Below are 13,050 nucleotides of genomic sequence, written 5' to 3' on the forward strand. Positions count from 1 at the left end.
CTAAGTGTAGGCTCTTCATTGAACTTCCACATTCAGTGCTTCTTAGTCTATTTACATGTCTATGCTTTTAATAGATCAGTAGTGAGTAGTGAGTGTCCTTTCATCTCTGGGGAAATACGCACTTTTAGAGCATTGTACTTGTACTGCAGGGTGATAGTACTCCAAAGGCTAGTGTTGGATGGGATTGTGTAGCTTGGCTCAAATAAGTGAATTATGTCTCTGATCCTCTCTCCAGAACCAGCAGATAGTGGTTGAATATCTTTAACAATAAAGCTCACATGCACATTCATGATTTGTCGCCTTCTTTTATCATTGACTGGCTCTGTGCATGTGTAGACCCACAAGCAGTTAACACTTGATGCTTCATTTTGATATGTTCATGAATTGCAGAAGTATTATTGTTTTATTATTTAGTGTACTTCAGTGTATCTTTACACCTTGAGCAGCTGACTATAGCACTGGATTTGTTTCTCAAGTATTTGCACACCACCGGAATTTGATTAGCACAGAAGAGCTGCTTTCTTTACTGTGTCTCTGCATCCTTGCTATAGTTTTTTCTCCTTCTGACTAGTTGACAGCTCTCCAATGCAGCGACAAGTGGATGTCCTAGTTCAATAGCCTATGCAACCCCTAGGAGATTTTGCAAGTTGTACTCTTGTGCCATTTAATTTCAGAAGAACTCTTGGACTTTGAACACAAATTTGATTAAAAATACAGAAATCTGTTTAGTTATGCATTTGTACACAGTGTTGAGGTTATTTCTCTTTGTGTGTTCCAGCCTGGGTCTGAGTGGGAAGACGACTGCCAAACCTGTCGCTGTGTAAATGGCCTAAAGCAGTGTAAATCTAGCTGCCCCCCACTTTTGTGTGAACAGGTGAGCATTATGGCACAGACTGGCTCTACCACTTCATTCTGCAGCTATATTTATATACCTACTTACATTGATGTATTATGAAAGATTTCCCTGTCTGCTAAAACACAACAGTTGTAAGGCATGCAGCAGGTGTTGCATCAGAAAGTCCTGCACATGAACAGGGCCCCTGGAGAATAGCAGATGCTGGTGGATAGAGTGACTCATTGTCCAAGCAAGTGCTCTGGTCAGACACTGTATCCCAGATGGCAGCTGAGTGACTCTGTCACCCCTCACTGTACTCAGAGAGAAAGCACATCAAATGCTTCTCAGGGTTCCACACAGCACTTTACTCTCCACATAAGCAGGTCTATTTGAGATTACTTAAAGCAATGTTATGGAACATTTTAAGGAAAACACTCATGTGAACGTGTTAAATCCTGTAATATTATTGTACTACTATTCTCACATGATGAGCTTGAACAGCTACATTAAGCAGAGTTTTCACAATACTAAGTGACTGAGTGTAGGGTTGAACAGTATGACAGTGTCACTAAAGTTTCCCCATGTGCATTTAAGAGAGCCACATGGTGGGGGCCTTGTGGGACCTCATTGATTGGTAATGTCACACTCTAAAAGCTTGGGAAAAAAACAAGCCCACCACAAGTTTATCTTGGTTTGATTAAAGAGGAGAGCAAACCAGCTAGGACAAACTTTTCTACTAGCTAAATGTGCCTGAAAAAAGTCAACACAGTCCATTCACTCAACAAGTATAAGGCTTTATCCTCTAAACGTATGTGATTTGAGCCCAAGTTAGCTGGAACACGGTCTGTTTTGTGGTGTTTACCCTGCTAGCTAAGTTATCTAAGCCTAGATAGGCTGTGGGTCCAAACACGGCATAACCTGTCACAGGCAAGTGGGCCACAGATCCAAAATCACAAAACTTTTAATTCAGCTTTATGTCCTTCCAACAGCTGTCTTGTTAGTTGTGTTCACTTAGTCTGTGAACAAATAGAATTTTGTATTCAATAATTTTTCAGTATTAAAATAATGCCGGATGAGATTGTACAAAAGCCACATGAATGCAGAACCATCTGCACTACTTGTGCAACTTCCTGTCCCCGGCCATACCATATACTGTGGTAATACGCCCAATACACCACCAATTTATTAGGTTTAAACAGGTCATCACATGACAGTAGTATGTACCGGTGTACCAGTTCTAGCATTATCCAGATGGCTTAAACTACCAGAGATCTGTGGTTTTTCAAGCAAAACAAGAATGTTGGAGAATAGAGCAAGATGCAAATTGTCATATAAGAGCACCCCACACTCAAATAAGCAGCAACAGCCAAAGACCATTTTGGGTAAAAGTGGGCACAGGTGCATCAACACCAGACTGTGCATTGTTAGCTGCATTAGCAATGTAGCTCCTGTGCCAAATGATCCATTGTATAAAGGCAGAGGGGCAGAGACAGCACATGCTCTACCATTTTACAGTGATCACTGTGTATAGACAAATTTGCTTCAGCTGGACTTTCCTGCTTGAGTCTCTGAATTCTAGGTCTTTAACTTTAAATGTTTCTCTGCACCCCAATCACACCACCACCCCTTCAGGGCACCATGGGAGTTCTTGTGTGCCGGGCATTGGTGCCTGATGGCACTTCTTGCTGTTAGTGGTCATCTCTGGGGAGATGAATCACGAATGGCAGCGGGCTATTCTGAGCTGCTCATTGCTGACTGTGATCCTCTGCTCTTTTCCCTCTTCTCTGTCCCCAGGGCGAAGTCAAGGTGCTGGAGGCTGGACAGTGTTGCCCTGTCTGCAGGAAAGAGTACACAGGTAAGAATGAGGAGATGATGGACAAAGTCTTACATCAACTTGTAATTAGTGCTGCTCTGTGGCCTCCCTGGAATTGGTGAACCTTGTCTGCAGTTCCTGAAGCCTGGACAACAAAGTTTTTTTGCACAGTATTATTTTTAAGGGGTGTATTAACGATTGTCACTTCTGGGCTGTCTATTCCTTGTGCATAAGCTGAAATGAGCAATTGGGAGAAACTGCAAGAGTCAACACAAAAGTTGGAAGTACTAAAAGTACAGTTCTTTTCACAAGGGAAATCTGTAGAGTCCTTAGCAATCTTTTTTCTATGAAATCTAGCAAACATTTCTCAAAGGAATTTAGAAGCATAATAATTAATAGAGATGTGCTGGTAGAGATGACCCTGATCTGTTACCCAGTATTAGTCCTGTGTCAGTACCAGCAGAAACTGTTGGATCAGATCTGAATAAAAGGACAGATCTGAACCATGTCTCTGACCAATCTAGCTTGAATTACTTTTGGTGCAATGTAGCGCAAATGCTAACAACAATAATACACTTTCACATATGCAGTAACTAACTCAAAATGCTGTCCAGGCAAGCTCAGTATCACTAATAAAAAAATAACAATTAATTTCGGAATTGAAAGTACATCATAATTCAGCGATTTCTACCTATTTTCCTGTTCAATTTTAGATTAGCCAATTACCCAACCCACTTTTTAGTACTCTCCCCTATCACATGTAATGCTCCCAACACTGGGAGGGTTGAGGACTGATTCACCCCCCCCCCAAAAAAAAAAGAAAAAAAGAAAGTGCAACAATGTGAACTGCTGCTGTTACAATGTCACTGGGCAACTGGCACGCTCAAAAGCGTCATGTTCCCAGCTCTAATGCATCAGCTAGCAGATGTCTGTGCAGGCCAGCATCACACTGAAGTCTACCCACCCAAAGAGAGCAAGGCCAATTGTGCTGATGGCAAGCAGCATGACCTGTGATTTGCACCAACACTCCTCAGGTCATAGTGGCAGTGCTTTAATCCACTGGACCACTTGGAACCCAGCCTCTGCATTTAGTCCATTCAGACACAGGCACTCTCACTATTAAATAAGGGCAGTGAGAAAACACACCTGGAGCAGTGGGCAGGTTATTATATACCTTATATACAAGGTTACTCTGAAGATTGGTATACAAAGAAAAGGGGTCTGTTTCTCACAAATCAGCTTTCTCTGAATTGTACTACTAACAATAAAAACTATCACATAACAATAGTCACATGTAGCCTAATGTTATCATAAGAGTAATGATTAGTTACTTTGTAATGCACTTTGTAAGCGTGCTACTTTTAGATGGTCATACTAAAACGAGTATTGGATTCAATATAGCTTAGGTTAGGTTTTTTATTTATTTTCATCAATATTTCAAGTACCGTCCTTAACAAATCACTTCAGGATAAGTTCAGTAAAGGTTTTATGCACTGCAGCATTCTTCATGCATTCAAATGAGAGTTGAGGGTCTTTCAGTCAGCATGGCTCCTGTGATCTCACCCACTGACTTGCCCATCTTCATTAACTCAAGCACAAAAGGCTTTTCTCTAATCAGACTCCTTTTAACCGGCCTTTTCATTCATCTTCTCCCCCTGCACTCCATCTCCACTCTCCTCCTGGATGGCTTCCCCTCCTGGATGCTTTTTTTTTACCTCAGGAGAGCCGCTGGCCCACTGCCACCGTCACACCGAGGTCAGGAACATCACCAAGGGTGACTGTCGCCTGGACAACGTGGAAGTTAGCTTCTGCAGGGGCCGCTGTTTGTCTGGAACGGATGTCATCCTGGAGGTATGTCGTTTTATTAAGCATTTCCAATAACATTCCTTACCTACAGACCCTATGTATGTATCTGTTCCTAATACTGGAATATCTGAAATGACAATGGCTGAATCTGTGGCTATTGGTTTCCCACAATGTCATTTGATGTAAAAAAAAAAATCAGTGTCTGGTCTAAAAGAGACACTGTGTAAAGTTAAGCAGCGGATGAGTTCCCTAATTTGTTTCTGATCTCAAGGTCAAGACCCAATTATATCCGCTGTCACAGAATGGCAGCTGCTGTTATGAATGATCTAGGGATATTATGTACACAGTCACATCAGAATTTTATGACCACCCCTGATTTGAAATGAACTCGTCCTATTTAATCAGCCCCACTTACCTTAGGGCCACTAAAACCCTACCATGTAGAATTGTATAATTACAGTCTGTAGTCCATCTGATTTCAGCTTCCTTTCACCCTGTTGTTTAATGGTCAGGACCCCACAGGACCACCACAGAGCAGGTATTATTTGATTGGTGGGTCATTCTCAGCACTGCAGTGACACTGACATGGTGGTGGTATTTGTGTGTGTTGCGCTGGTACGAGTGGATCAAACACAGCAGTGCTACTGGAGTTGCACTGCAGTGCTGAGAAAAATACATTCTCTGTGGTGGTCATGTGGGGTCCTGACCATTGAACAACAGGGTGGAAGGAGCCTAAAAAAAGTATGCAGAGAAACTGATGGACTCCAGTCTGCAATTATACAACTACAAAGTAATCCTATATGGTAAGTGGAGCTGATATAATGGGCTGTGTTCATTCCAAACCAGGGTGGTCATAATATTCTAAAATGCCTATGTATATAGCAGTAAGTTGCACCATGACCAGACACTTTTGGGAGCCATCAATAAGCTTCAAGCGGAATTCTGGTTGATATGTGACTGCTCTTCTTGACAGAATTGGATCAGCTTGGTTCAGTTAATTTTTTTTAGTTTCCTGGCATGGACCAAACATTTTGATTGGGTGAAGCTCAGGACTTTTGGGAAGGCCTTTCCAAAAGCTTAATATTTGGATTCATTGTCCTGTTGAAACCCTAAAACTGTGTCCAGGTTTCAACTATCTAGTTGATGGTTTGTGGTTAGGTCCTCCTTCTTCATTATTTTGTCCACTTTGTGCAGTGTACCAGTTCCACTGGCAACCAAATAGCCCTAGAGCATGATGCTACCGCCACCAGTCTTAACAGTTGATACAATGTCTTTGTATACTGAGATCAAAGAACTTTGTTTTTGATTCATCTGACTATACAACTTTCCTCTAGAAGTTTTTTCTTTTTTTTACTTGAAGATGCTGATTTTGGAGCAGGGGCTTCTTTCTTAGAAAGCCCATGGCAATGTAAAACTTGCTTGACTGTTCCAGCAGCTTCTAGTTTATGACAGACCAGTGCCTTGGTGGTTCTTGGGTTGTTCCTGGGTTGACCATCTGAACTAATTTACTCTCAGCTGAGGGTGACATTTTGGAGTCTTCTTCCAGACCTTGGCAAATTGGCAACACCTCTCAATAATAACTTGAACTGATGCTCTTTAAATCTGCAGTTGTTTAGAAATGGCTCCAAGGGACATTCCTGACTTGTGTAAATCAAGATCGTCCTTCTCAGATCTTGATTTTCTTTGAAGATGTTTTCTTTAGAAGCTTTATTCATATGAGCCCTGATCTCCTGGTGAAAGATCAAAACTCACTATTTGTCCAAATGTACTGTGCCCGATTTGACCTTTATCATTATAAAATACTTTTTCCCCTTGATCCACCCATCTAATTTAGAGAGCTCTATCTTTGTAATCTGTTTGCTGTGGCTGTTTAAAAATATGTTTCAGCTCAGGAAGTCTCTCAAGTTTCCATGGAGACAAGAATCAGAGGACTTGCAGTCGGATAGGTCCATGCTGCCTTGTTTTAACACCAAAATCGCTCCTCTTTTCTTCTGCCCCCCCCACCCCGCCGATACACATACCTAGCCCCCTCCTCACTGCAGCTGAACACATACATGTCTCTTACTCCTGTTTTAAATTATGCTGTGATCCTCCTCGAGCAGAGAGCGAGCTGATTGTTAGGAAAGTAAATGTAGCATGAAGATAATATCATTTGGATTGTTGATGATTCTACTTTTCCCTTTCCTTTCCTCACCATCTCCCCCTCCACCCATTTCGTTTGCACTCATTGTTCTCTTTCTTCGTCCCTGGGACTCATTTGATTCTTCCTTTTTCCACTCATTGCGCCACCATCTTTTGTTTATCTCCCTCCATGTTCATCTCTGTGTCTTTCGTCTATGCCTCTTCTCAGGAGCCTTATCTGCAGGCTGTGTGTGACTGCTGCAGTTATAGGCTGGACCCTGAGAGTCCCGTGCGCTTCCTCAGCCTACGCTGCGCCAGCGGAGAGAGCGAGCCTGTGGTCCTGCCCGTCATACACAGCTGCGAGTGTACAAGCTGCCAGGGTGGGTACAGGGGCCTCCTCAATAGGCCAATGACTTTATGAAGGAGAACCTCAATGAAAACAGAGCAGCCTCTAATATTCCCACAATCCTTTACCACATTTACAGTCGCTGTGCCGTCACCTCATTTGCTTTACAATATCCTTTCAGCACCACATATCAGCACTGTGGTCCCAGCCCTTATCAAAACTGATCCCACTTCAGATTTGAAATCAGCCAAGACTCTGCATCTCCAGCTCTGAGTACAGCTACTGTAGCCAGGATAGCCACGGTTGGTTGTCGTGACAACAACCCCGGCTCTCCATCAATAGAGAACATTCTCTCCATTTACCATCTCGGCATTTTGATGAAACTGTACTACCCTTGCTGCGGCGCATGTTTGCATTTCAAACATGCCTAATTGCATCAGGATCCCCCTCCCAGCAATTACGCATTAGGCCATTCATCAGTGCGGCTGATTGCATTAGCTAATTGAATAGCTAGGGCTGTCACTTAACGGGTCACATTTGTCATCATATGGTGTTACAGAGCCATGTTGGCTCTAATGGGCTATCGCAACAGTATTCACAATGAAATAAGCTCCACCTCACACTACAAGATCAACCACGTCATAAAATGCCCTTTAACTTGACCTGACTGTACCGTATTTTAATACACGTTTAATAGTCTTGTAATGTTTCTTTTTGTGTTCTGGTTCACTGCAGTGATGATGTTTAGCACTGGCTAATATACCCAAACAGCAGGTGTTATTCAACCTCTGCTTTGCGCTAATGTTTGGCTGCTGTTGATTTAATGTTCTCTGTTCTTTTTCTCTCAGGAGGCGATCTGTCTAAACGCTGAGTGCTTTTGGAGGGACAGGCGGCTTTGGTGAAAAAAAAAACCTTGTAACTCCTCCAGTATACTTCTATGTAGCTTGTAGTCATTATATGACTGAATTCTTTTTATATAGTACTTTCTGAAGCGCTCAGATTGATCTATATTCTGTACAGCTTAAATTATGGGTTTTTATGAGTGAATCCATTTTAGTCCTTTTTTTGTAAGTCATGTCACATTTCATTGCAAATTGAGCTTTATAAGTCAAATCTCATGCTCTACACTATGCATCGTGACCAAAGATATTTCTGTTGACTGAATAATAATTGACTGAATAATTACTTTAATATATATATATTATATATATACTCTTTTTTGGCATTAAAAGCAAGCAACTGTGTCCATATTAAAAATAAGCAGTTGTCTGCACATAAACTTGAGTGGCTTGGACTGATGTTTTATTCTGTATGACGTAAATAAATGGAGAAAACAAGCACATTTCTACACAGAAAAGTGCAGCCCTGCTTATGAACTGTGTGCTCTGGATGATGGACAAACATAAAAACAATTGAAGTAGAAGCCAATAGGCAGACACTGAAGCATTTCTTTAACTTTTCCTGTTCTTTTACTACGTGTAGAGATAAAACTAGTACTTTTTTATAAAACTAGTACTGCATTCTTCACTCCACACAGTATTCTAATAGCTGCTACTTATTTTGAAGTGGGGTTGTTCATGTGTGAGTTTGTGGTGATTTGTGAGTTGGCAAAGCCTAGTTGGCAAAGGCAAGAGATCTTCAAACAACGACAGCGAACACCTACCTTTCTTATACTATTCACTGCCAAATGCGTTTGGAGCATGACAGGAGTGATGTATTTTACTCTTTTCCTACTAGCTTGCTCTTTGAAAGAACAGACAGCACTGCCTGATGCCCTACTCCTCATTCTGCTGCTCTGCTCCGTTAAAGCTGTAAAAGTTAATAATTCAAATAGGGTTTAACAAAATTATTACATTAACTGTTTAGGGATTACAGACGTTTTTTCACCCAGTCCCTCCATTTTCACTGGCTCAAAAGTGATTGTAATAATAATTAACTGATAAGCAGCTTCGTGGTCAGGTGTGGCCTGTTCCCTCATTACTTCATGACACTGATCCACTTGATGACCAATGGACACAGGCTGAAAAACACAAAAACAATCTGGTAAAGGAATCTGCAGCACCAAAAAGGCTATGAAAGAGAATGAAAGTAGATGATTGCAGAATTATTTCCTTGGTGAAGTAAAAACTCTTCACGCCATCTAGTCAAGTCAGGAACTCAAGAAGGTCGGGGCACCACTGTCAAAGTCCACAATCAAGAGACATCTTCATGAATTTTAGCTCACAGGGTTTACTTCAAGATGGAAAGCACTGATGGAAAGGTCAGATTAGGTTGACTTCCGGCACAAGATTTTCTGGACAGATAAACCCAAGATTAATTTAACTAATCTCAAACATGGCGGAGGCACTTTCATGGCATGGGAATGTATGGCTACCACTGGAACTGAGAAAAGGCTAATTAAGAATTGTGAGGATAGCAAGGCCAGGTTAGCTTACTATTTCAGGGAAATCTCAGGTAAATATTGTAGTGGAGTGTAACACTAGCTAATGTGTACCAGAATATTCCCCAGGGTAAAATCGCCATTTATTTTTTCATCATTATTTTCATACATTTTCATTTTTAGATGTTTAGAAACGGGAGCATGGGTGGGGGATTATTGGGGGATCTTATTGTTGGTGTAGCACAGAGCAGTGTTTAGACACTGTCATAAGGCGATGGAAATAAGGAGTCTTTGAAGACAGCAATACAAACTGAAGCGTGTGTTTGCATGTGTGTGTGTGTGTGTGTGTGTGTGTCAGAGACAGAGAGAGAATGGAGCATGGTGGTGAACGAATGAGAGGTGGGGGAGGAGGGCAGGCTGGATCATCTCACTGGTAGGATTCTTCAAAGACAGCCGAGCGTGTGTGTGTGTGTTTGTGTGAGTGTGTGAGAGCCTGCGTGCTCCTGACTAAATATGGGAGTTGAAGAGGGAGACGGTGCAGCGCCTCCATGTGGGCATATCCTATACCCCAGTCTCTCCACAGAGGGGTAGAGGTGTGTGTATGTGTGTGTGTGCGTGTGTGTGTTTCTCCCCACATTACACCAGCGTCAGCTCCGTTCAGCCAGTAATAAGGCGTGAGCTGGACGCCAGCTGCGCTCGAGGGGAATCCTGCAATAAAGTGCGCGCGTGCGTGTGTGTTTGTGCGCGCGCGGGTATTTAGGGGGTGTGTCGTCGTCGTCCTGTGTGTGTGTGTGTGTGTGTGTGTGTTGAGTCCTTCTTTGTCTCGCACCGGTAGGGAAACCCCACATCCACAGTGACGTAGAGTCGTACAGTGTGAAACCCCTGCGCTGAAACGCACAAAGCCCGAGGAGACGGACACGCGCACACATACACACGCGCGCGCGCCAGCACGCACGCTCGCACGCACGCACGCACGCACGCAGACGGGCTCGCGCTCCGGCAGCTCTCTGTCCTACTCTTTCATTTGGCTTGTGCTGTTTTGTTCTACTCAGCAGAGGGTGTGACGGCAAGAGGACTCGACCCTAATACACCTGCACACACGCACACACACACACACACACACACCGCACCTGTCCTTAGATCCGTCAGCCAATCAGGAGCCTGTTTTCACTCGTCCTCTCGTACTGATGCAGCTTTGTTTATTCGGGCGTTTATTGGGTTGGACTCGTCGCCTCACGGCAGCTTCCTTCACTGAGGAGCTTTTTGAGTTTGGAAGTTGGAAGTTTTCCCCCCTTTTGTCTGTTTTCTTCGTGGTCGTGTAGCTGCTGACACCGCGCTTCTCCTGGTGCTCTTGTGAGGGAGGTGGGCGCTCTCTCACACACACACACACACACGCGCGCGCGCGCACACTCTTCACGCCTGCTCGAGGAGACCGTTTGACCAGAGGAGAGGAGGAGGAGCAGGAGGAGCAGAGGAGCAGAGGGGAGGAGCAGAGGAGAGAGAGAGAGAGAGAGAGAGAGAGAGAGATAGGAGTAAAACGCTAGTAGCGATGGTGAGTCGAGGCCCCTGCTGACTGTCTTGGAGTAACAGCAGAAGAGGAGCAGAAGCTGACCGGACCTTTCAGTGACACGGAGCCAAAAGCAGGAGATCCGGAGTCTGTGTGTGCGCGCTCGCTCGCGCGTGTGAGTGTATGAGTGTGTGTGATGCTCTGAGTGAGGATGCCGGTGAGGAGGGGGCACGTGGCGCCCCAGAACACCTTCCTGGACACCATCATCAGGAAATTCGAGAGCCAGAGTAAGTCTAGCTGATATGCAGTAAGAAACTTTTACACATGAATACAGTGCGTTATATATGATTGCTGGTATGTGTGTGTATATATATATATATTCATTTGGACAGTAAGCCTTGATTTGAATAAAAAACATTACACCTGTTTTGCCTAATCAGTGCTTCTCTATGTTGAATCCAGTGTGCTGCTCCTAGCTGTTGTACAGTCCGGTGTGTCCGTATTCAGTGGCGTGACTAGGGTCTAGCCCAGTACAGTGAATATTAATGGACCCCATTGAAAAATGGTCCTTCAGTGATTGTAAATGAACAGTGTCATTCTTTTACTCAGTATCGCAGTGTCCAAACCAGTGCTGGTGCTGTAATGCAGACTGGTCCAAACAACACCTTAAAGGGTCACCATGGGCCTCCCACCACTACAGGCCTCAAGGGCAACTGCCCTGCCAGCACTGCCAGTAGTTACACCACTCTATAATGATTAAAGATAGTTAAGTACTTATAAGGACTAGTCGTGGTGATGAGATTGATTATGATAATGAGGTATTATTATGTTTTATTAATAATAAAGAAACTGGACACCGAGTTTGCAGTCAAAGACTAGTTAAAGGGCAGGGTTTGGTCTGTTTTTTGAACAGTTTTTTTGTATACTTGAGTACACGAGATAAGGAATTTGGGTATTGATGAAAACATTAATAATAATCATCATCATTATCATATAACTCCACAACAGTCTTCGGTTTTAGTTATTTATTAGTATACATTTGAACCGTACACTCCTAAAAATAAAGATGCTTCAAATGGTTCTTTGGAGAGCCATGTTTGTAATAGAGAGTGTGTAGACCTTTTAATGGTCTAAAGTATCTTCTCTTGGTGTGTGAAGGTCCTTTACACTTTACAAACATGTTCGTTAGGGAACTACAAGTTGTTGTTCTATTAGAAGCACGTGTAGGAGTATACTTCAGAAAACTGTCTTGGAGGAATCAGCTTCACCCCTCGAACCCTTGGTTTATTATTCAGTTATTCATCCTAAACTATTGAGTTTTGTATTTGCATTGGTAACCATTTGGCTTAGCATATCTTGTGGAGTCCCACAGGGTTCTATTTTAGGGTCTACTGTGTTAATTATAACATTAATGAGAATGAAGAAGTGTGGGTTTGCATAAGGGTCTAAGGGGTTAATGTGTCTTCCGAGTCCGGCTAACTGCTGTATTTATTTTCTGAGGCCAGCTGGGTAATTATGAAGGACCAGAAGTCCACTGTGGGTTATAATTCTTGATGTGATTTGATATGTAATTCAATGTTAGTGTGGCTTTCTGCTCATGATGCCGCTGGTGGTCACAGTGGGTTAGAGAGATGATACCGATGTGTGTTTGCAGAGCCTAGGTGAAGTGGAGATTTGAATAATAATCAAGAGATACCTGATTATTATTCCTGTGTGAACACTGCACCAGACGCTTCCTTATTAAGTGCTGTGTGAACTGTATTTCCCATAGTCAGTACAGTGTTGTACTTTCCCCACAGACTTCAGCACAACACAGTAGTGTTTTTCTTTTTTTTCTTAAAGATATGCTGGAAGCGTTCCCTTTATATTTGGTCAATATACAGTAATAACCTCAACATCTTGTGTTGGAAAGCCTACGAGACGTGTGAACGAGTGGAATATGTTGTGGGGTGTGATGAGGGTGCTCAGGCTGGTCCTTAGACATGAGAATGTTTTAACAACACAGTGGGAATCCAAGTGATTTCAGTCTGTGGTCATTTATAGAAGATGGTGCCAGCTAGAGCAAGAGCACCAGGTTCTCCCTGCTTTTAGAAAGCTGTACTGGATCAGGTTCCTCAGCCCCATTCCTTTATACAGAGAGGGGAAATGGAAATGAATTGATTTGAAGCTAAAATTCTATATAAATTATATTTGATGCTTTATGTCCCTTAGAACTTAGCAAGTGTTACTCCCTGTATAGTGG

General features: G+C 42.9%; 2 protein-coding genes across 2 annotated transcripts in view; both read left to right on the forward strand.

Annotated features, from left to right (window-relative positions):
- Positions 1-8,205, forward strand: part of sspo (SCO-spondin) — a 92,950-nt gene extending 84,745 nt beyond the window's left edge. The window contains 5 exon segments of the mRNA XM_072679964.1: positions 779-874; positions 2,630-2,690; positions 4,369-4,499; positions 6,805-6,955; positions 7,770-8,205. Coding sequence (XP_072536065.1) covers positions 779-874; positions 2,630-2,690; positions 4,369-4,499; positions 6,805-6,955; positions 7,770-7,792 — 462 coding nt within the window. The 3' untranslated portion in view covers positions 7,793-8,205.
- A 2,054-nt stretch (positions 8,206-10,259) lies between these two features.
- The window catches only part of kcnh2b (potassium voltage-gated channel, subfamily H (eag-related), member 2b), a 252,552-nt gene continuing 249,761 nt past the window's right edge, over positions 10,260-13,050 (forward strand). The window contains exon 1 of the mRNA XM_072679981.1: positions 10,260-11,095. Within this exon, the coding sequence (XP_072536082.1) occupies positions 11,020-11,095 (76 nt within the window). The 5' untranslated portion in view covers positions 10,260-11,019. The remainder of the gene's footprint in view (positions 11,096-13,050) is intronic.

Source organism: Salminus brasiliensis, chromosome 5 (assembly GCF_030463535.1).
Source record: "Salminus brasiliensis chromosome 5, fSalBra1.hap2, whole genome shotgun sequence".
In the NCBI taxonomy this organism is placed as follows: Eukaryota; Metazoa; Chordata; class Actinopteri; order Characiformes; family Bryconidae; genus Salminus; species Salminus brasiliensis.